At 46.1% G+C, this 24197-nt stretch overlaps 1 protein-coding gene across 3 annotated transcripts in view; it reads left to right on the top strand.

Annotated features, from left to right (window-relative positions):
- Positions 1-24197, top strand: part of LOC125551427 (ARM repeat superfamily protein) — a 38924-nt gene that overhangs the window by 9434 nt on the left and 5293 nt on the right. For all 3 annotated transcript variants that reach the window (XM_087518350.1, XM_087518349.1, XM_048714675.2), the window contains 10 exons: positions 7354-7415; positions 7557-7613; positions 8084-8204; positions 8374-8508; positions 13943-14023; positions 14791-14904; positions 15003-15082; positions 15170-15305; positions 15545-15694; positions 23975-24060. In XM_087518350.1, coding sequence (XP_087374476.1) covers positions 7354-7415; positions 7557-7613; positions 8084-8204; positions 8374-8508; positions 13943-14023; positions 14791-14904; positions 15003-15082; positions 15170-15305; positions 15545-15694; positions 23975-24060 — 1022 coding nt within the window. The remainder of the gene's footprint in view (positions 1-7353; positions 7416-7556; positions 7614-8083; positions 8205-8373; positions 8509-13942; positions 14024-14790; positions 14905-15002; positions 15083-15169; positions 15306-15544; positions 15695-23974; positions 24061-24197) is intronic.

Genomic DNA, 24197 nt, shown 5'->3' with positions numbered 1-24197 from the left:
GTCAACTATAGTTTACTAAAACAAATCCTCCAGTCCAGTGGCATGCAAATAAAGTGAGCATGAAATTCTATCCACTGAAGGAATCAATTTGACAACCTAAATAAGATGATAATAAGGTACAAGGGTGTGCTTCCAAACCAGGGACATGCCACCTATGCAACCAAGAGCAGGAAATGGCGATGCATCGTTTTATGCATAATTCTTGGATGCAACAACTTTGGCTACCTGCCTTGTCAATGTCAAATGCATCTTCTGATTTGCATAAGAACATGAAGAATTGCAGCCCTGTTCGCGGTCCCCATCTTCAACAGATTTACTAGCTCCAGGCAATAAGACTCCATAATGACCTTCCAACATAGTAATGAGCCAAGCCAAACTTTGGAGTGACACCCCATCCTGCAAATCCATTGAAACTAACATAGGTTATGAATCTCATAGACATAAGCAATCATAGGCAGCTCTATCCTCTATGTGAAACTAACATTGCATTGTCTTTTACTAAAAATTTGCTACCAGATAAAACAGGGATCCCAAAGTATCACATTTATAGAATAAAAAGGTCAGTTCACTACTATATCATGTTTTTCAAACAAATTATAGGGAACAATATATGAGGTTTTGCAACGGATTGTAAGGAACACCCACATTCTGCAAGTCATGATTTAGTATACATTGTATATAGGAGACTGAAAAAAACCAGTTTCGTCCAAAAGATGAACCACTGTAGATAATAAAATCAGGAAGATGAACTTGTTAATGCTTTCACGAAGTTCAGTTGAACATTGTAAAGTACAAGTTCTGTTTAATATTGTTTACGAATAAAGGATCCAAACAGGGAGTGCATCCCTTGTAATTTGCATGAAGATCGTAGAAATATACTCGTAGCTCATACCTAAATATTGTGCTGACAGCGCACTATTCCAAATCTTAATCAATAAAAACATGCCTTTTGAGAAAAAGCATACAGACCTAGATCTAGATCCTTGAGCTGCTGTAGTTGGATAGTGCCACCGGCGGCGTTAGTGGTAGATTGAGTATGCCCTCACAACGAGGCGCTGCTGCGGAAGACGAAATCGAGGCACTGCTTTCAACAAATCAGGTCACCCATCTGGATTTCAGTGAGACGACGCTCCATTGGTACATGATTGAGAGAGATCAAGCGAAATTTACTAACCTATTTCGCCTGTTGGAGTGGTACAGAAGAGAGAGAGAGAGAGAAGAGAGAGAGAGAGATCGGTTCTTCAGCTCGCTGGACCTTAACAATAGCACCAGGCGGCTGCACTGGTACAGAATCTGGCAAGGGGAAGAACACGATCGGTGAGGTCAAATTGCTGCATTTAACTGCACTGCAAGGACTATTCTGCAAATGTGCCAGCAGTCCCATCCTCGCACTAAATCCTGTCCCTCTATTTTGAATCCAACGGCCCATGTATGGCTGGAGCATCTTGTGCACCAGTTTGCTCGTTTCACCAGATACGTTCTCGGTAGACCGAAGTTGACATGGGAGGAGTCCGTTAAGAGAGACCTGAAGGATTGGAGTATCACCAAAGAGCTAGCTATGGACAGGGGTGCGTGGAAGCTTGCTATCCATGTGCCAGAGCCATGAGTTGGTTGCAAGATCTTATGGGTTTCACCTCTAGCCTACCCCAACTTGTTTGGGACTACAGGCTTTGTTGTTGTTGTTGTTGTGCCAGAGCCATGAGTTGGTTGCAAGATCTTATGGGTTTCACCTCTAGCCTACCCCAACTTGTTTGGGACTACAGGCTTTGTTGTTGTTGTTGTTGTTGTTGTTGTTATATATTTTGGATTGTCTGCATTGATATTGCTATAAAAAATTGGCACGTGGTCAAGTACGCACTAAATAGGAGAGAACCTGTTATGGCCGGTTTAGCTAGGCCCACCGGGCAATCTTAGCCCACAAGTTATCTTAGGTTAATTCTTATGCAAGTTATCTTAGGTTAATTCTTCTGCAAGTTATCTAGGTTATAAATATAGGCTGTAAGACTCTTTTTGGAATTAAGCAATAAGAAGATTATCTCTATTGCCCGGCTCCCAGAGGAGCCGGAACCCTAGCCGCCCCCTGCCTCTTGCGCTGCAGCCGCCATCCTCCTCTCCCGCGACGGCGCCCAGCCGCCGGCGCGGCCGCTCATCGCCACGCCCAGCCCCCTCCTTCCCCTACTGCCTACGGCCAAGACCGGGCAGAACCCTAGCTCCTAACACCTTGGTATCAGGTACCTGGGTTTCGACCATGTCTTCACCGCCTCCAAACCCGCCACCACCGCAGCCGCCGCTGCCCAACGCCTCCCCCACCGCCGCTGCCACCAATCCCACCAACGCCGCCGCTGCGTCGTCGGGCACCACGGCCTCCCTATCGGCGCCAATCTCCCTCGCACCCGGCACCACGCCGGGCCAGGGCCAGCCACAAACCCCCCTCCAGCAACCACCGCCGTCGCCTCCCCCAGCGCCGCCGCAGTTCACACCGGAGGCCATGGCCGGCGTGCTCAACGACCTGGTCGTCGCGGTCCAGGGCATCCGCCTCTACTTGGCGGGCCCATATGGGCTGCCTCCACCGCTTCATCCGGCCGCGTCCGCGGGCCAGCAGGCGCTGCCATGGTACTCAGTACCGGCGGCCACGACTGGCGGCTTCGACGCCGCCTTGGCCTCAGTGGCTGACGCCGTTCGCGGCGCCAACCGCGCCGTCCCTCACCGCGCCATCCCTCCCGGCGGCAACGGTGCAGGTTCCACCACCGCCCCCGCCCAACCCTAGCCTGGGCTGGTCCTCGCCGAGCGGCCTTCCGATCCAGGAGGTCCGTTTCCCTTCGTCACCGTCGCCACTTCCTGGCTGGCTCCACGGGCCGCCGTCAGCTTCCACGGAGGCCCGGCAGCCGTCAGGGTTCCAGTTGCAGCCCGAGGCGTCGGGAGCCACAGGGGACTACGCCGGCCCTTCCACCCTGGACCGAGCTCCGTCATCAGCCCTCCGTACCGCCGAGGCAGTGGGCCAGGGCGCGCCACACCAGCAGCCGCCCCGGTTCGCAAAGATCGACTTCGCCACGTATGACGGTTCGGACGACCCGCTTAACTGGCTCAACCAGTGTGACCAGTTCTTCCGTGGATAGCGCACGCCCGTGTCGGAGCGCACTTGGCTGGCTTCCTACCATCTCCGCGGGGCCGCCCAGACATGGTACTACGCCCTCGAGCAGGACGAGGGCGGCATGCCACCGTGGGATCGCTTTCGCGAGCTATGTCTTCTTCGATTCGGACCACCGGTACGCGGGAGCCGCTTGGCCGAGTTGGGCCGCCTACCGTTCACCTCCATGGTGCAGGATTTCGCCGACCGCTTCCAGGCACTAGCATGCCACGCGCCTGGTGTGACGGCCTTACAGCGGGCGGAGCTCTTCGTCGGCGGCCTTCCCGACCACATCCGCGTGGACGTCGAGATGAAGGGGCCACAAGACCTTCAGACGGCCATGTACTACGCCCGCGCGTTCGAGCGCCATGCGGTGGCCATCCAGCAGGAATCACCGTCCCGGACCGCCGGGTTGCTACCCAGGCCGGATTCCGCGCAGGGTCGGCCTGCGCAGGCTTCTGCGACACCCCTCGTCGCGACCGCGGTGCGGCAGTTCCGCCGGCTCACATCAGCCGAACTGCTCGAGCGTCGTCGCCAAGGGTTATGCTTCAACTGCGATGAGCCCTACACGCCCGGCCATGCCTGCCCGCGACTCTTCTACCTGGAGGTTGCAGACTACATTCCGGAGGACACCGTCGCCGCCGACCTGGCCGCCCCAGCTGTCGAGAAGGTGTTTGACGCTGGTTAATCGCCTCCAGGAGTTCCGCAAGTGCTTCCCCACCTTACAGCTCGAGGACGAGCTGTTTGTGCAGGCGGGGAGAAGTGTTATGGCCGGTTTAGCTAGGCCCACCGGGCAATCTTAGCCCACAAGTTATCTTAGGTTAATTCTTATGCAAGTTATCTTAGGTTAATTCTTCTGCAAGTTATCTAGGTTATAAATATAGGCTGTAAGACTCTTTTTAGAATTAAGCAATAAGAAGATTATCTCTATTGCCCGGCTCCCAGAGGAGCCGGAACCCTAGCCGCCCCCTGCCTCTTGCGCTGCCGCCGCCATCCTCCTCTCCCGTGACGGCGCCCAGCCGCCGGCGCGGCCGCTCATCGCCACGCCCAGCCCCCTCCTTCCCCTACTGCCTACGGCCAAGACCGGGCAGAACCCTAGCTCCTAACAGAACCTATGCAATTTGTTTTGTGAAGATTGATCATATTGCCATATGCCATCGGGCATCCGTTCTATATACAAGAATACTAAAGATGAATTGCTAAACATGAGCGTTTTTCATAAGAGCCATTTAATTTTGCAAGCTGAAGATTGAAGTAACAATTGTCATTCAGTAAATAGTGCAGAAGGTTAGATACATCAAGCAAATGAAATTAGTTTCTAGTGATGGACCAACTTCTTAATATTGCTTCAAAAAGTATTATTGCAAGCAGGCACAAACAAACCAAAACAAGCTACTAATTCTAGCTTGTGAGTTTTGGGTGAAAAAAATTACTATCATATATAATCACATTTTCTTGACCTAACTGGTGATCACAAATGAGATTTTTAGGCTACCCACTGAATGTAGTTCACAACCACTAGTGATAGCAACATCTAGAGATCTATTTAGTCTTTCCTAGATGATGAATGCGATAAAAATCATCTAAAAAGCGAATGGGGCAAAAAAATGAATTGGATCAACACCTTATGCAAGATAAATTAAAAAAAACTCTCCAGATGGAATGACAAAATTCATAGATTTGTCATACGTACTTAAATCGAGCTATGATGCAACTACTAATAAGCAGGCAACTATAGTTGGTCTATTGATCTCCACTCTGGTTGCATGCTGGAGAAATTTGGAAGCGTAAATTGGACTGAGAGACAAAGAGACCATTGCTACTGAGTTGGAGAGCGTAAATGGACTGAGGTACAAAGAGACCACTACCACTGAGATTGGAGATTTGGAGGTGACTAAAGCAGCACAAGGTCGTGGAGGAGCAACTCCACCTTGCTGCTACAAAGTGTACAACACAAGTGTTGAAGGAACTACTTAAATGTATTGCGCTAGATATCGCTCTAGAGGCGAACATAGGCCGATATGGCAGCATGAGTTCAATCCGAAACTCCTAGAGCACAAGATCTAGTCCAAAATCTTAGATAAGAACACCAAGTTCTATTATAGGTAGCGGGGTACGTAGTATGGTTACAAATTAGAGGTGAAAGCCTTCACATCCCACTTCTACTTATAGCTGGAACACTCTAGAAAACATTACTCAAGATTCACCATTCTACTCATAGCCAGAAGACTCTAGAAAACACTAGGTAGGGTTAAGAAAAGAAAAGAAATACTACTAGAGTAGAAGTATCTGGAAGTAGCTAAACAGATTTGACATATGTTTTCCCCCTCTATTGTTCCTCATCATTCTCCCCTGGCTGTTTGGAACTCGACCTCGAATTATCTTCATAGAGTGCTTCTTATGGGTGATAGAGAGTCAAGTCCGCAACATTGAATGTGTTGGATATACCCATCTCGCTTGGAAAACCTATCACATAACCATAATCATTTATCTCCCTCATAATAGGCAATCTTTCTTTTCAGATGTAGACCAAGTTGTTTATATTTCTGATTTTGTGCATCCAGAACACCACGAATTTCTTCAATAACAGTGTAATTATCAGCAAAGGGCAATGCTTATTTTGAGTTTCCCCTTGATGGTAGCTTCACCAGGTCCACCACATGTGTTGGACCTTTAGTGTAGCAATGGAATAAGGACTACTTCTTGTGGATCTATGCTTGGAGTTATTGTAGGACTACTTCTTGTGGATCTATGCTTTAGTGTAGACAATAGTCTATCTCTTGCAGAGTTCTACAATAACTCCAAGCATAGATCCACAGGAAGGAGTCCTTTTTCCATTGTCTACACTAAAGTTCCAACACATGTGGTGGACCTGGTGAAGCTACCATCAAGGGGAAACTCAAAATCAGCATTGTCCTTTGCTGATAATTACACTGAGTTATTTGAAGAGATTCGTGGCGTTTTGGAAGCACAAAATCAGAAATATAAACAACTTGCTGATTGCAAAAGGAGGCCGAAATCATTCCAAGTTGGTGATGGTCTACCTCCGAAAAGAGAGGCTGCCTTTAGGTGTTAAGGGAAAGCTTAGGCAGCGAAGTGTGGGCCCTTCTCTATCGTGAAGAAGATAAATCATAATGCTTATGTGATAGATCTTCCAAGCGACATGGGTATCTCCAACACTTTCAATGTTGCGGACTTGACTCTCTACCATCCAGAAGAAGCGCTCTATGAAGATAACTCGAGGGCGAGTTCCAAACAACCAGGGGAGAATGACGAGGGACACTAGATGAGAAGAAAGAAAAACACATGCCAGATCTGTCTGGCTACTTCTAGATACTTCTGTTGTGGTCTAGTATTTCTTTTCTTTTTTTTACCCTACCTGCTGTTTCTAGAGTTTTCTAGTTATAAGTAGTTGTGAGTAGAGAGATGAATCCTAAATAATGTTTTCTAGAGTGTTCCAACTATAAGTAGAAGTATGTGAAGGCTTCCCAAAGCCCTATAAATAGAGGTCCTCAGTCCTCACCTCTACTTTGTAACGGAGACTATGTAGCCACTACCTATAATAGAACTTGTTCTTATCTAAGATCTTGGAGTAGATCTTGTGCCCTAGGAGTTCTGGATTGAACTTTTGCTGCCCTATCGGCCTACATTCGCCTCTAGAGCGATATCTAGCACAACATGAAGTTGTTCCTTCAACACTTGTGCTGTACACATTGTAGCAGCAAGGTGGAGTTGCTCCTCCACAACCTTTGTGCTGCTTCATCGACAATCACCTTCCCGTCGATTGACACATGATGGGATGGGGCCTTGAGAGGTATAGACAACAACCACAAGCGGTGGCGTGTAGTGGGTTACTTATCTACATCATGTGGAACGCCTGGATTGAGAAACCGCCACATCTTCAACGGTACGAGATTGATGTACATCAAGGTGGCACACCTTGGATTTGAGGATATCATGCAGAGGGCCATGCATGGCTTTCCAGCCAAGAGTTAACCAGAACCAGGAGTACTTGGCATGAGGAGTTGTTATTAGGGGTTTTGGTGTGTCCCTGTTTCAGAACATGTCCACTTTGGAAATATTCTTCTCCTTCATGAAAAGGCAGAGCTCGTCCCAGTTGCTCGAACGCGCATATGGTCATGTTTTTTATTCATCTCCAAAATGCAGTTTTTTTGTTTTGTTTGAGACTTTGTTGAACAGAAGCTGATAATTATTCGATTTTCTAGGCACCTGGTTTGGTTGCAGAAGGGAGTAATGAAGCACTTTCTCTTTCAGATGCACTTTTGAGGTCAATCTATTGCACTGCCAATGTGGTACTTTTCCCTGAGTTTTGAAATTATTGGCTTTAACACTTGATGCTAATGCTACACTGTAGTTTAGTTCACTCATTACCTCTTATGATCCTGAAGGACTTTACTCTCAATTGCAGATGTATAGCTTTTTCTAGTGAAGACTGGGAGATCGCAGAATCCACCTTGCAATTTTGGTAAATTCCCACCTATTTTCATGAATCACAAATGTCTTCCTTTCCTGGGTTGGGGTTAGCAAGTAATACACATGTACTTCGGAACATCTCTCTCTCTCTCTCTCTCTCTGGCGCGTGTGTGTGTGCGAGCAAGTAATACACATGTACTTCGGAACATCTCTCTCTCTCTCTCTCTGGCGTGTGTGTGTGTGTGTGCGAGCAAGTAATACACATGTACTTTGGAACATCTCTCTCTCTCTCTCTCTCTCTCTCTCTGGTGTGTGCGCACGCGCACACACACATGGAATGAAACACCTGCTGGTTGCTCTAGCTGTGGCTTACTGTTGCTTATATGAGCATCAATTAGTAGGCAAAGTGTTAGCTTGTATTTGTGTTCAGATTTGAATATCATTTCCACAACTGTTTTTCTGAAGTGAAGCAAAGTTCTTAATCAATGAATTATTTATACACACAGTACCGAAATTTTGTAGGTGCAGTTTGGCACATTGTATTCTTGGAATCGATGAGCAAACATCCAAAAGGAGTGCCACACAAGAGTTGTTTCTCCCTGTTTTTTCTTCACTGCTAGATGCTCTTCTTTTTCGTGCTCAGGTTTGTCTCTTTTCCCTCAATATCATTTCCAGTTTGACCTATCATTATACTAGAAAATTTCCTATTGCCTCTCATATATTCGACATTTCTCCTATATCTGGCGTTTTTGTACAGAAGTTCTAGAGATCCAACTATTTTCTTATGCCTTTTAAATTCTGGTAATTCACAGATTATTGATATCGATGAGCATTGCACTGGCCGAGTATCTTCCATACCTGATGGACTAGTACAGTTCAGGCTGAACCTGGAGGAGCTTCTTGTTGATATTTGTTTGCTTCTAGGTGCTCCTGCATACATTAATAAGGTATGTCTGTTTTGCTAAAAGGTGGCATTACCTCCCATGGCTACTCTCTGCTTCTATCAATGCATCAAAACACAAAGTTTTTGCATTTTCCTGAAAAAAATAAATCGTCTTGTACTGTCCAGATAATGTGCCCCGCTCATGGGTGTAGCTTTATAGAACCTGTATTGATTCCTTACTAGGTAATTGCCCGTGCGTTGCAACGGGAGGCACAAAATATTTTACTGGTTTTTCTTCAGTACAAATACTTACTGAGTTAATGTGATTGTATAGACAAAAAATGGGTTTTAACGGCCAATTGAATCATCACTTATTGACTTAACAAAAAAACGTGATTATGTTTGGTTGGGTGGTTGGAAAAACCGCTGGAAAAAAACAATGATAGGAGGGGGGGGGGGGGGTGGTGTGGGGGGGTGGGGAGAAGGAAGAACCTACTGATATTTCCTAAATCAGTATCCACCGGCATAGTATCTACAATATTTGGCGGTCTGTATGTAAGGATTTCAAGAGGAATGAAGGAGGGAAACGAGAACATTATCCTTTTTTAAAGTATATAGGTGATTGCCAGTGCATTGCCATGGAATAACAAAATTAGAAATAAAGACAATGATCAATACATCATTACAATTTACAAGAGATCTCAATTTACAACGTGCACATCACATGGGGCTTATGATTGTGTTGCGATAAATATCACATTATACTCATATTAAGTACTCCCAACACTCTTATATTTCTTTACGGAGGGAGTACAATTTAGGTGACTCAATACTTAAATGTCGAGTGACATGTTTATTATCACGATTCAGTCCAAGAAAAAGTGTAGCCCGTTGATCTTGATCATATTTCTGAGGAAAAGGCGCCCGTGCATTGGTACAAAACAACATGCAGTATTTCCCTTGATCGAATTTTTGTTCTTTCTTATCAACCCACACATCAAGCACAACATCCATGTGGTGCTTCCATAGCCAAATCAGGCAGTGTGGTAATTAAATCATATCTCTTATAGCCCACTATAAGTGAGAAGATTCCATAAGCATGTGTATGTGATTGCTGCGAGTCATATTTGTCTGTCCAGTTGTGGACTGCACACTGCCACTGCTTCATTGCTATTTCCTTAGCTCAATTGTACTCACGATTCCTCTGTAAAATAATTGGTGTCATTTAGAAGTATCTATTCCAAACATGATACTCCCTAATATGGATCGCAGGAGTATTATATCACAGTACATCTGAAGAGAGCGCAATTCTATTATATTGTGGGAAAACACAAAATTCAAAAGGTCATGTACCTGTGACTGATGGATGAAAAGCAAATGGGCTGATATTTGGCGTGGGCCGCTCACCCAGAGTCTTGCGAGCCAGCAAGGCTGTCTGGCTGAGTATCCAGAGTTGCCTGCCCAAATATGAACAACATAATAGGTTATACAAGCAGAGAATTTGCAAGTTAATGCATTGATCGGAATTATTTCTTCACACATGGAGATTTGGACATACAAAGATACAAGATATAGCTGATTGAAATGAAAGCTTAGTTCAGTTCAGATTATAGAGATATAATTTTAAATCTTTACTCGCATTAATAACAGTATTGTTAAGCCATTCTTTTTCATATACTATTGTAGTTCAATCATCACCATGATCATGTGTTACCGAAAATATCAAAGTATATATGGTATATACTATTGTTCATGTCTTGTTAAAGAAATAAACTATATGGAGTATCAAGGATGCCATACCAACTAACAAAAATACCAGAGTATATATTCCACTTACACAGCCGATTCTCCTATGCAACTTCATAATAGCACACTAATCCCCTAAAATTAAACACTGTAGGGCATCTCATGACCGTCCGCCGGGGGGGGGGGGGGGGATGGGCGGGCTGATCACCTTGCGGTGCCTGCTGTCCAGGGCGATGGCGAGAACGAGCTCGATGCGTTTGGCGACCTGGGCGGTGGCAGCGGCGCAGAAGGGACGGACGAGCGTGGGCGTGAGGTTGAGAGGGAGGCGACACACAGTGTGCACCGCGATCGCTATGTCTGGTGGTGGGTGAGGATGCTGTTAGAGTTATAATATAAGTCATGTACCCCTTTGTATTTATCCGGTTGTATAAGGGGTTTCCTGCATATGTTCCACACCTGTACATGTATATATATATCGGCCTATGGCCTCATGGGAATACAAGTTGCATATTCCTAACATGGTATTAGAGCTAGGGTAATTTTTTCTGCACGTTGCAACTCGTGCTATCGATTCCCAGCCGCCTGTCTCATCTCGCTCGAAGCCCCCGTCCTCGATCCCCCCGTCCTCGATCTCCTGGGCCCTCCCGATCGGATCTCCCCAGCCAGCTCCGGCGCGACTTCCACGCCGGGACGCAACTGCTCTCGGGACGCCTCCCTCCCCTACGGCGGAATCGGCGGCCGCCGCCAGGATCCGCGCCCGGTTCCCGATCGATTCCTGCCCGGCTCCGCTCGTGCTTCAGCCACGAGGTCCCGCCCGCGATCCAGCTGAGCTGCCCAAGATAGCCGGGTCCCAACTGCCCTCTTTCCCGATCGACGGGCCGGCCTCGATCCCCCAGCGCTCTCTTCCGCTAGGATCCCATCGCTAGCGTCCTCGGCTGTCGCTGGTGCTCTCGTTGGTTCCTAAAAAAAAATGTCTGCTGCATCGGGCTATGTTGCTGTCCCTCGCTGTCCGGTGATCTTTGATGGTACTAACTACACTGAGTTTACTGGCTTCATGCGCATTCACATGCGTGGCATCCGTCTTTGGGGTGTTCTTTCTGGCGAGGTCTGCTGTCCGCCACGTCCAGTTCCTCCGGTGGCTCCTACTCCGCCAACTCCATCGGTTCTTCCTACGGATGCTAATCAGGCCGCCAAGGATGCGGCTAAGGTTGCTGATGAGGCTGCTGATCGTGCTTATGATGAGAGGGTTTTGGCTTATGAGGAGGCTCTTCAGACATATCATGGTGCTCTGTCTGTTTACACCCAGTGGCTTGATGATGATGCTCGTGCTGCAGCTGTTCTCACTGCTAGTGTTCTACCTCAGTTTGCTTCTAAATTTCTGGGTCTTTCTACTGTCTTTGAGATGTGGACCCGTCTTCGTGAGCGCTATCAGCCCTCTGGTGATGCCTTATACCTCTCTGTGATCCGTCAGGAGCATGCTCTTCAGCAGGGTGACTCCACTGTTGATGACTTCTATGCACAGAGTTCTGCTATCTGGCGCCAGCTTGATTCTCTCCGTAGTGCTGGGTGTCGTACCTGCCCCTGTTGCCAGGCTGTCTAGGCCAATTTGGAGTTTCATTGCGTCTATGAGTTCTTGTCTCGGCTCCGTAAGGAGTTTGAGCCCCGGCGTGCTCAGCTGTTTGCTCGTGGCCGTATTTCTCTCATGGAGGCGCTTTCTGAGATTCGTGCTGAGGAGACTCGCTTACGTGGTGCTGGTTTGCTGGAGGTTCCCTCCGTGCTTGCTACTCGTGCTCCTACGCCACTTGCTCCACCGACCCCTTCTCGCTCGAGTGCTCCGCCGCTCTTGCCCACTCCTTCTGGAGGTTCAGGTCGCCCCCGTCCACATTGCGCCTATTGCAACAATGATGGTCATCTTGAGTCTCAGTGCTACACGAAGAAGAAACACCTGCGCAAGGCTCGATCATCATCTTCCGGGACTTCGTCATCTACCTCGACAGCTTCAGCCATTGCTTTGACTGAGCAGGATATTCTGCGACTTAAGCGTCTGCTCGCGGCTTCAGGTTCTTCCTCGACGGGTACTGCCGGTTCTGTGACTGATGCTTCCCGCACTGAGCAATCACCCTCTACACAGTCAGGTACATCCCCTGGGTTCTGGACTCTGGAGCTTCTTTTCATATGTCTTCTCATTCTTCCACTTTGTCCTCTCTTCGATCACTGGATTCCCCTATTCATGTCTTCACTGCTGATGGTACTCCACTTTCTGTTGCTAGTAGAGGCAATCTTACTACTACTTATTCTGTTCCTGATGTTGCTCATGTTCCTCGCCTTACCATGAATTTGTTTTCTGCTGGTCAACTTACGGATTCTGGTTGTCGCGTCATCCTTGACGCTGACTCTTGTTCTGTCCAGGACCGTCACACGCACACTCTGGTTGGGGCTGGCCCTCGCCGCCGTGATTCTCAGGGTCTTTGGGAGTTGGACTGGCTTCATGTTCCTTCTGCTGCCACCACCATCGCCAGTTCTTCCGCTTCTGTCGCCTTCGTCACTGGTTCCTTCCAGCAGTGGCATCATCGACTTGGTCATCTGTGTGGTTCTCGGTTGTCTTCTTTAGTTCGTCGAGGCCTTCTGGGGTCTGTCTCAGGAGATGTCTCTTTAGAGTGTCAGGGTTGTCATCTTGGCAAGCAGATTCAGTTACCATATTCACATAGTGAGTCAGTGTCTAAGTGTCCTTTCGATTTAGTCCATTCTGATGTATGGGGTCCGGCCCCTTTCGCTTCGAAAGGTGGTCATAAATACTATATTATTTTCATAGATGATTTCTCTCGTTACACATGGCTTTATTTCATGACTTCTCGTTCTGAGGTGTTGTCTATTTATAAGCGTTTTGCTGCCATGGTTCATACTCAGTTCTCTTCACGCATTCGTGTTTTTCATGCTGACTCCGCTGGCGAGTATATCTCTAAGATGTTGCGTGGTGTTCTTGCTGAGCACGGGACTCTCTCAATTCTCTTGTCCTGGTGCTCATGCTCAGAATGGTGTAGCTGAGCGAAAGCATCGACATCTTCTTGAGACGGCTCGTGCATTGATGATTGCTGCCTCTCTCCCGCCTCATTTTTGGGCTGAGGCCGTCTCCACATCCACCTATCTTATCAATATACAGCCTTCCGCTGCTCTACAAGGTGGTGTTCCATGGTGTAGTCGAGCGATATGACTCATGTCGAAGCACTTCTGCTGGCGGCTAGGGTTCGTGAGGCCCAGATGGGCAGGGAGGAAGAGAGACGGTTTGTGTACCGTGGTCGCCAGGGCTGGTGGTGGGAGAGGATGCATGGTTGTTTGTGGTGGTAGTCCACGACGTAGTCGTGCGATATGACTTACGCAGAAGCACTTCCGCCGGCGGCTAGGGTTCGTGAGGGCAAGATGGGCAGGGAGGAAGAGATAGGTTGTTCTTGTTTCTCGAACATGGGAGACGGGCTGTTCTGAGGGATCACGCAAGGGAATTAAACCGTGGTGGGGTGGACGAAAAAAAAAACGGTGGGAGAATGGAGGGCGGACGAATGTTGGGCAGACCGCGTTCTATCTGGCAGGAAAGGGGACTTTACGTTCTTTCTAGATAGTAGAGACAATGTTTCTGTCATGTGGGAGCACTGAATCTCTTGTGACAATTGTTTTAATGTTTTTTCCTATTCTCTACTCCTTTTTGTGTGTTCATTATGTGGATTACTTTCATTCTCATACCTTTGCATTCCACGTAGCTTCTTTCTAGCGGATGGGGACTGGCTAGCCAATCAATACCTTGGAAAGAGGTAGAAGTTAGAATGTACGCACTTAGCATGGTAAGTGTGCCACATCTATTTGGTAATTTGATTTATAAGTTTCTACAGAATGCAGATGATAATTTTGTTGTTCTTATAGGATGTAATGTAATTTGATCCTGACGTTGATTATGCTGACCTTGATATGCTTATCCACTAGGTCCTTCCATTTACTTTGTTCAAATGTGGAGTAGTCTTGATTGCTTACCATTAAGTTGGTCTCTAGGATGATGTGATCTGTTCGGAGGTGCTTATGGTTGTTTCACAAGTCTATTAGTCCATTGGCAAATAGCCCCCTTTAAGCTTCTCACTACAAATACAAATGATTTTAATGTGCAAGAAGCAAATAATAATCTTGCTGGGGGTTTATTAGGCTTTTTCAGAGCACCACTAGAAAAGCGGTCTACTTTGGGGATGCCTGATTTTCCTCCTACTGAAACAGTGTCATAAGAAATAGGCATTAGGCAGAAAAAACCACATGCTTTGGAAATGACCAATGCTACCACTACTATGATCTCGTCTTTTTAGCCTTTAGATCTATTGGTGATGTACATGAATAATGATCATATCAATCTTGTGATCTTATCTTGAGTAAATTCTTCTACTTGCTTCCTCGTGTTCTGTTTTGGACTCTTGTGCTATCGATTCATTTATGAGTTAAAATGCCTTACCTTTTCCATTTTTTGGGTTGGCATATGCACCGCCCTGTGGTGCTAGATATAAGCATACAGAACTGTATACTAGTCTGCCGGATCTACATGGCATTCTCATAAGTTACCAAATTTCAGGTTGCTGACACAATTTTACAAGATGGAAGCCCCTTCGATTTTTCAGTTGTAATGCACTTTGTGAACATTCTGTCCAGCAGAACACCTGCTGAACTGAATGGATGCCAGTTCTTGGTAAGACTTCCTCAATATGCTTCTTAAGATGATCGGATATTTCTTGATTGTGTCTTGTGAAGCTAATGTTCTCTTGTGTGTTTTCCTATTTGTTCTAGGTATACAAATCATTTGGTGATGTCATTGGTTCTTATTCAAAGTGGTTATCATCTTCCAAAAGTAATATTAAGCCATTACTGTAAGTATGTTCAGTATGTAATGAAGTTTAACATCAATTTTATTTATTTTCCACACATACTTGAATATGTTTTGCCACCATGGACAGCCTATTCTGCGCTTCAGGGATTTCAAAATCCATATCATCAAACTCTTGCTCCGTAGCTTTACGTAAACTTTGTGAGGATGCTTCGTCATTCATCCACGAGCCTCCGATTCTAGAAATTCTTTTCTGGATTAGTGAGGTAAACATACTTCTATCATAGTGAATTTAATCTGGCATGATACTTTGATGGCTAGGGGCCAATGCAGTTCATGCAAAATGCCTGCAGTTCCATGTTTTAGCTCTGTTTAATTTAATTTAGTTCCATGAATATGGTCTACCACTTGCCATGGCACTCTGCCTTATCAATTTAGCATATACATTCAATTTGGGCTTTGTATAATGTATCCAATGTAGTATTCAAAGAACCGTGTTCTTTAGGGTATGGGCGAGGGGAACCTGCGGATAGAGGATGAGGAAGAGATCATTAGTGCAATTACACATGCTCTATGTTCTATTCTTGACAAAGAATTGAGGAAAACTTCACTGGCCAGACTACTTTGTTCAAGCTACTCAGCAGTTGAAAAGATTGTATGTTTTCTTCCCCTAGCAGCCTTTCTTGGATGGTTGTCTGTAATTTATATTTTCAATTATATCTTGTCACATTATGTTCATTTATGGGCTCATAATCTTATTACCACATACAAGATTCTTTGTTTTCTTTCCCTAGTGCAGCCTTTCTTGGAGTGTTGTCTGAAATCTATATTTTCAGTTATATCTTCTTCATTTGGAGGATCATAATCATATAACCATATCCAGTATGTTTGCAGATCCCACCAGATGCCAGTCTTTGTTTGCGCCTGCTAGTTTGTGTTGGTGAATGTGTAGTTGTGTACATTATGATAACTAGTGACATGTTCATGAACAGATTTACTTATATATGTTGAGCATATCTTCTCTAAACTCACTCTTGTGAAGTAATCCGAACAATTTCTTTTTGAATTTGACTATTTGAGCAGCATATTTTCCCAATCCAAAAGCCAAAAAGTTTGAATTGCTATTTTATGAGAGAAAGCATGCTGGGAATTTATGAAGACTCCTTGGACATACATTCCGTGCCTAGCATGTCGGCAATACAATCTGGTGGGAACCTAAGCCAAGCGGTAATACCTTTTATTTATGTAGCCATACTTTGCTAACTTAATGAGCTACCTCATGCGCTGATCTCCTAATTGATTTGACAGCGATCTCCTGAAAGCCACGTAGCAAACCCTTAACCTCCTCGGCCTGTGGACCATGCGAGGACCTGACCCTCTCTTGTAACACCAACTTAGAGCATCTCTAGCCGTTCGGCCCCCCAGGGGCTTGAAATAGCGTCGCTTGGGGGCCAACCGGTGGTAAAATCGGTGTGGGGTGGGGGGGGGGGTGGCTCGGGTTCCTAGCCGACCCCCCAAGTTCGCCCCCATCCGCCAATTTCGGCGCAAATTGGTGGCCCAAATCCGGCCGACATTCGGCGTGTTTTGGCACAAATTCAACAAAAACTAATTTTTATCACATATTTCATCACATAAATCAATACAAATCAAATAGTTCAATGAATCAAACTCATAATTCAAACACAAATAAAAACTCATATTTCATCACACGTCAAGCTAGGCATTGCCCTTTGAGCCTCCATAGGTGCTCCACCGGATCGTGTTGCAGTTCTTGATGTACCTGTGGGTCTCGGATCTCCTGACGCATATTGAGGAAGGCAGCCCAGGTTGCCGGTAGCTGGTCATCAACTTGGGCAAGAGGACCCTGCCTGTAATATGGTTCAGTGTCAAACGCTGGCTCTTCCTGCTCGCTCTCAATGATCATGTTGTGCAAGATGACACAACAAGTCATGATTTCCCACATTTGATCTTTCGACCAGGTTAGAGTGGGGTACCGGACAACAGCAAATCGAGGTTGGAGCACACCAAATGCCCACTCGACATCCTTCCTGCAAGACTCCTGACACTTGGCAAAGTAAGAGTTCTTGCCTCCTGGCACAGGGTTTGAGATAGTCTTCACAAATGTGGACCATCTCGGATAGATGTCATCTTCTGCTAGGTAGTATCCCTTGTTGTAGTGGCGTCCATTGACCTCGAAGTTCACCGGAGGAGCATGACCTTCAACAAGCTTGGCAAAGACATTCGAGCACTGCAATACGTTGATGCCATTGTGAGTTCCTGGCATACCAAAGGAGTGCCAAATCCAGAGGTCCTGTATGGCCACTGCCTCAAGTACCACACTGCAAGCTCCTTTGGCGCCTTTGTACATCCCCTGCCAAGCAAATGGACAGTTTTTCCATGCCCAATGCTTGCAGTCGATGCTTCCAAGCATCCTAGGAAATCCTTTTGCTGCATTCTGTGCTAGGATCCGAGCAGTGTCTTCAGCATTGGATGATCGCAAGTATTGTGGTCCAAACACTGCCAGCATTGCCCTACAGAACTTGTACAAACACTCGATGGTGGTGGACTCGGCCATGCATCCATGAGCTCCGTATGCAAGCATCCTCATAGCTGTCGTGCACTTCTGGAGTGAGGTGAATCCAAGTGTGCTGGTGCAATCCTTCTTGCACTTGAAGTAGCTGTTTAACTCCCGGATGGAATTCACAATCCTGAGGAAGAGCTTTCGGCTCATCCGATAGCGGCGCCGAAATACTCTCTCGTCATGCAGTGGAGCGTCGGCGAAGTAGTCGGCGTAGAGCAAGCAATAGCCCTCCAAACGATGCCTCTGCTTGCTCTTCTGTCGGCCCGTCACCGAGCGACCTTGCCGCAGCTTTGCATTGCTCGCGAACAGGCCGGCCAGAGCGGCGAGGACCATGAGGTGCTCTTCGTCCTGGGCGTTGGCCTGGACTTCCTCCTCTAGCAGCGCAGCGAACGCCTCCTCGTCGTCCGAGTCAATCACCGAGCAGACAAACCACAGAACACCTGGCGGGTATGGTAGGCGCGTCCCCGCCTGTGTGGCCAGAGCGCCGGAAAGCTCGCCCAGGAGTGGGATGGAGGATGCAGCGGCGAACCCTCTCTTTCCGGCGGGGAAATGGCCTTCCTAGCGGCGGTGGGCAGGTAGGCGTCGTCAGGATCGGCACGGCGGCGGAAGGAAGGGGTAGTGCGCGCGGGGGGCGAGTCTGGGCGTGGAAAAATTATTTTTCGCCTGACAGTGGTGGCCCATGCGCCGTTTTTCCTTCCGCCGGAGCCCCCAAGCGCCCCCCAGTCGGCCTGGGATCGCCGGGCCAAAAGAAGGGCTGAACTGGCGGAATTCGGCGTCCTAGGGGGCCGGCTAGGTTTTTTTTCTAGCACTGACAGAGAAAAAATCTCGACCTGGGGGGGGGGGGATCTGTTGGGGGCGCGAGTGGAGATGCTCTTAGCAGCAACGCCAACACTATTTGTCTCCAGGACGAGCCTTGTGACCCCAACCTCCTCTGCCAAGTACAAAGCTCGTGCCATTATGTGCTCTACACACTGTGGTTCAGCCAATGAGCTAAAAAAATGGCATGCTCCTGCATGGAAATTGTCATGATGGTCCTGTGGAACGACACCACTGCCTCCTGTACTGTCCGACACTATGAAGCCCCCACTATTTTTCGCTCTCCCCAACACATAAATATTGAGCTTTGGTGTTGACCTTGCCAACAACATCCCATCTAAGGTTCTTGTCCTGTACCGGACCGATGACTCGTCTTCAAAGATACTAGCCTTTTCCTTCTTTGTCAAGATCAGTCCACCCAGCGTTGCCGAGAGGCTGGCGTCAACCTCCTCAACATTCTCCCTGTCGGGGACCGAGATGGGATCCTATCTAGAGGTCCACCTTTCGTGTGCTCCTTCTGTCGGCAGGCCATTAACACCCAACCGCTCCTCCACAAACCGAACATCAAGCATGCACCGTAGGGCCATCTTGAGTCGGCTGATGATAGCAGTACACGTTCAAAGTCCCCTCGCCACTAGAGAAAGCTACCCTCGCCCGAGAAACCCTAGTTACTTGATCACCTACCGATCTCCAGCGCAATCGCCTCTAGCATAACTCTCGGGTGTGGTGGACCCACTTCAAACCGTTTGCTTGGATATTTTCTATTTTTAAATTGCTGTTAAGGTTGAATGTGCATCTTAATTCACTTGGTGGATTTTGTAATTAATGTCAACATATCTGAAGGAATTATCAAGTTTATCTCAGGTTAATTCCAAAAGGTTGCAACAAGGAAATGATTGGTGACCCTCTCAAATTTCCATGAAGATAAGTGTTAGCCAAGCTAAGGACTTAGATTTTTCGTTTTAGTGATCCAAGATCACATTGAGTCCATAGGTATGCCGATACTATCAAAAGGGGAATGAGGTTGCTAAGCTGAATTTCTTTCATTTCTCCACTATATCGACCTATTTTCACTCCTTTGGAGCCTTCGAGCTCTTTCATTTCGGATCCTTCGAATAGTTGTCCAGATATAGCCGTGGCAAAACCCTCGTTGCTCGAAGCTCTCGAACGATTCTACTTAGAACATACTCTTCTGCGTCCTCTTTTTAACCTTCGAACATACGTGCTTGAAATTTTCAAAGGCGTTACAGAGTCATGTGCAAGTGTGACGTCGGTTAGTCAGACCCTCCGAACAATGTCTGGTCAGCCCTTTCGAGTAGTTTGAACGTTGCCACCTTTAGCATCATTCGGTGATTCCGAGCTGATCACTAGGAGCCTTCGAGCAGTGTTAAAAAGTGTATAACAGTCAAATTTCCAGTCCTTCCAATTTATACCCCCTGCCCATCCCATTAGTTCACTCGAAACAAACTCTACTCCCATCATACTTTCTGAGAGAGAACCCACCTCCTTGTGCTAAGTTCAAAGGGCTTTCTACTCTAACTATCAAGCCAAGCCTCTGATCCATTCCTACCTCTCCAATCCAAAGCCATATCTTGAGAGTTTTAAGTGTGAAGGAGATTATCTTTTGAAGCACAAGAGCAAGGGATTCATCACCAAGCAACCTCCATCAACGTGGAGTAGGATAGTGCCAACTATCCAAACCATGGTTAAAAAATCTTCATCCAGCCATCGCGTGTTTGCATGACTCCAACTCTACCTTTACTTCTACTTGTGCAAGTTGTCTTTCGTTGGTGTACTCTATTAGACATCCATGTGTAGGGTGTTGGTAGATTACCAATAGAAAAACACAAAATTGGCAAGGAAACTTAAAATTGGGAAACGTCCCTTTGGTTTGCTTGCAGTCTACCCCCCCCCCCCCCCCCCCCCCCACATACTAAAGGATCCTACAAAGGTCAAGTGAAGCGGTTATGTTACTGCAATTTAATAGTGAGTCAGATGTTATAGGTGGTTGAATCATTTTTTCATTGATGGGTCTGAAGGTTTTTATGGTAGTATAGAATTTTTATGTGAAATATTTTGAAGCGTGTCTTTCTGGCCATACAATATAAAATATTGCAGTTCTTACTTTAGATGATGCTTTCATGTGAAATATTTTTAAGCATATCTTTCCAACTTAAAATATAAATGTTCAGACGCCGATTTTTGGCTCTGGGGAGCATATGCTCCCTAATGAACAGTAAAATCAAAATAAATAGTAAATAAATTTAAAATTTCTGGTTTTTTTTTTGTTGATGTTCGTATTAGTGTAGCAAGTGTGCTTGGCAATTTTATGCCATATGGGATAGCAGTGCTTCCTCCGTGAAAAAAACAAAATTAAGTGTAACATTTGGCGTTCGACTTGTTTTTCTTTTGCACAGGTCGAAATGCTTACATCCCCCCCCCCCCCACACACACACACGCGCGGAAATTTGCATGTACCATTTGGGTGTGCCAATGAACACATCTTTTTTTTTTGACATTTGTAAAATCCATTTTTGGCACGCAGGAGCATGTGCTCCCTAGAGCCAAAATGGATTTCCGAATGTTCAGCTCTTAGTTTATACGAGGTTTTCTCCATATGCTTAGAAGTTTGATGCAGGGCAAAGCTTAGGGGTGGACTGATCTTCACCAATTGGATGGGGATTTGAGGGGAAAACACAAGAGAATGGAGAACTAGAGGGGAAAAGCACTAGGAAAGACACAAGGGAAGCTAGATTCACCACAAGGCACCAAGTACTCATCTCATAAAGCAAAAGTCAATACAAGAGGTGCATCTTGTATCCAAAGAACAAAGGGAAAAGGTAAACAAGATATAGTTCATCTCCAGGAGGTCTTGAATGCCAATGGAGCAATCTTCTCCACAAGGGAGGTCTTGAACTCCAATGAAGTCTTCTCACATAAGAGGGAGGCCTTGCCCCCCTTAGGGAGATAGATGAGCAAAGCTCTCTAAAGTTTAAGTTGTGTTGAAGTTCAAGAAAAGAGCTTTGTCTTGCAATGGACCCAAGTAAAAGTCATATCCTTGTTTGGAAGAGGATGCAAAGTTAAAGCAATAGTGCTAAAGTCTTTGACTAAACAATGGTAAAATCCGGCGAACCCAAGGAAACTACGAACTTGCGTCACATTCGTGGATTGAGGCCAACTTTTAGTCGAGTCGATTTTAGACTCATTGTCTTCAATGCCATTTGAGGAAACAATGGATCCTAAGAAATGAGTTGAGTTGTGCAAAATGTGCATTTTCAAGATTATCACAAAGTTTCTTATTTCTTAGCACCTCAAGAACTTAGGCAACATGCATAGGATGATCATAAGTAGATTTGCTATATATCAAGATGCCATCAAAGTACACAACAACTAATTTTCTTGTAAGGTGTCTAAGCACATGATTCATGAGACACATGCAAGTGTGCATTAAGCAAAACCAAAAAGCCCAAAATTGGTTTTCAAAGTCATTTTCCATTCATCGCCAAATTGCATATGGATTTGGGGATAACCACTCTTCAACTCAATCTTGAAGAAACTAGTGGCGCCACTATGGTCATCTATGTCACGTCATAGGGTATTGGACCCAGCCGAATATGTTTCCTTGGTTTCCTAGTCTTGTTAGTTTGGATTCTGTTTAGGGTCTTCCGTTTCTGTTTAGGCCTTTCCTTGTTAGTGGAGTCAGTTCAAGTCTTAGCTAAATTACTGCCAAGCTGCCTTATAAAGCAAAGACAGTTCACATGTAACCACACATATAATCAGTTTACCTCCAGAACCAATTTATTCCCCAGCCATCACGACGCCCAAGCCTAACCCCCCCTTGCCTTCCTAACACCCACGACTGTCAGAATAATTCAAACATGTGCTAGTTATGATTAGGTAAGTTTAGGCATACGTGCTTTGATTGTCTTGCATGCCATCTTGCAGCAAATATGTGTTGAGTCCAGTTAGGATTAGTAGTGTGATCAGCGTTGTCGGTGATTAGATTAGGGAAGCAAATTTGTGTATGTACGAGTACTAGTCCAGGTAGGCTTTAAGTTGGAGTCCGTGTACGTCTAGGTTATTTGAGTCGGTCCGTGTCCCGTTGGTAGTCTGGCTACGTGCGTTTATATATACATATGCATAGGGCTCCAATATTGTATCGTGGAAAAGAGTAAAGGAAATAAAGAAAAAAAGGACATGACAAGGCCCGGCTACAAGTTTTTGCGTGCGCGCGTTCGTCATGTTTTTGATCTGATCGATCCTGAGGGCGAAATTCCAACAACGACTATCCCCTATGTAATCTAGGTCGTGACAACTTGCTATCGATGTACTGATCCTTGGCCAATCCCCGCAACCATCCTCCATGGCCACCATCGCAGAGACCAACAACCTTTTAGATGAGATGCTGTCTGCCCACCAGAAAGAACTTCTGGATGAACTGAAGGGCGCTGTCTTCGAGAAATTTGAAGAGGACATTGAAGAAGTTTGGGAGCAAGCAGCAGTCAATCGCCTGGCCATCGAGTGTCTGGAGCAGGGTGACTTCGGCAAGGGCCAGTACATGGACGGGCATGAAGATGGACACCACAAAATGACCTTCCCACAATGGAAACCCAAATTTCACAAGCTGGAGTTCCCAATCTTTGACGGCTTTGAAGACGCAGTTGGTCGCGAAGGCCCGGATGAGATCCATTTTCCCTAGACATTGTGACACTAAGCAAGGTGTGAGCAGCTAAATGGAAATGAAATATGCCTAGTTACTTCTTTCTGATGTATTTGAAGGACCAATACCTCACAATTGTTATGGAAATGAGTGGGGCTTGGTTATGAACCTTGTATGAGAGCTCACACACCTAACACAAGGCATATATATGTAGGCAAAAATCAAGCAAAATGGAGTTCAAGATATTGTAAAGATTGGGGATAAACAACAATGAACTGGGATATATGGGCCACGACCCTGTTGTAGGCTAAACCGTATGTTCGATTTGCAATCTTTCTATGAATATTTTTTGGACTCTTTTGTTACCAAGTAGTAGTGCATTAGTTGCCAACCTATTTTGCAACAAGTTACCATGTGGCAACTTTACCACCAATACAGTGACAACCTTTTTAAGTGGTTGGACCCTCCCCCGGACCCTTTCCAAGCGGGAGCTACGTGCACCGGGCTGCCCTTTTTACAGTGGCAACTTTATAAATCATTGGGTGGCAGCTTTAAAATCATTGGGCTGCAACTTTTAAGTTGAATTTTTTCGCTAAAACATACACATGTGATCTATTATCGAAGCCCTTGTTGTGGAAAACCCAACCGTGAAGACGGATCTCTTCACGGATCGTAAATTAGACTTGTGGTTTGGGAGTTTTTTTTTGTTTTGAAATTTCAAGTTTGGGGTCACATGATGACATCATCTGCCTTGTCCTCCTCACATGCATGCAACTGAGAAGGAGATTTTGTGGTCGCGCAGTGCTGTAGGTCTCACGTTTGCTCTCTATTAAAGTCCTTATCTAAAATCACAATGCATTTCTTTTCCTCTTATGCAGATTGACATAGACAGAGATGAATTGCTAAGGCAAAATTCTAGTGCTTACGCACAAGCCTTGAACATCGCAGTTCGTGGACTTCACAGGTGCTTACAATGTTTGACTCTTGCATGCTCCGCCCTGGTGTTCTTTTTTAGATTTTAATAATAGAAATGATACTTCAAGGGTGCCACACTTTCCAGCGCTCCTGCTACAAGTTTGATGTATTATTTCAAGCATGGTC

This window comes from Triticum urartu, chromosome 4A, assembly GCF_056163025.1.
Source record: "Triticum urartu cultivar PI428250 chromosome 4A, HENAU_Tu73, whole genome shotgun sequence".
NCBI lineage: Eukaryota > Viridiplantae > Streptophyta > Magnoliopsida > Poales > Poaceae > Triticum > Triticum urartu.
Note: the sequence above shows the minus strand (reverse complement) of the source record. Positions and strands in the feature narration are given on the sequence as shown.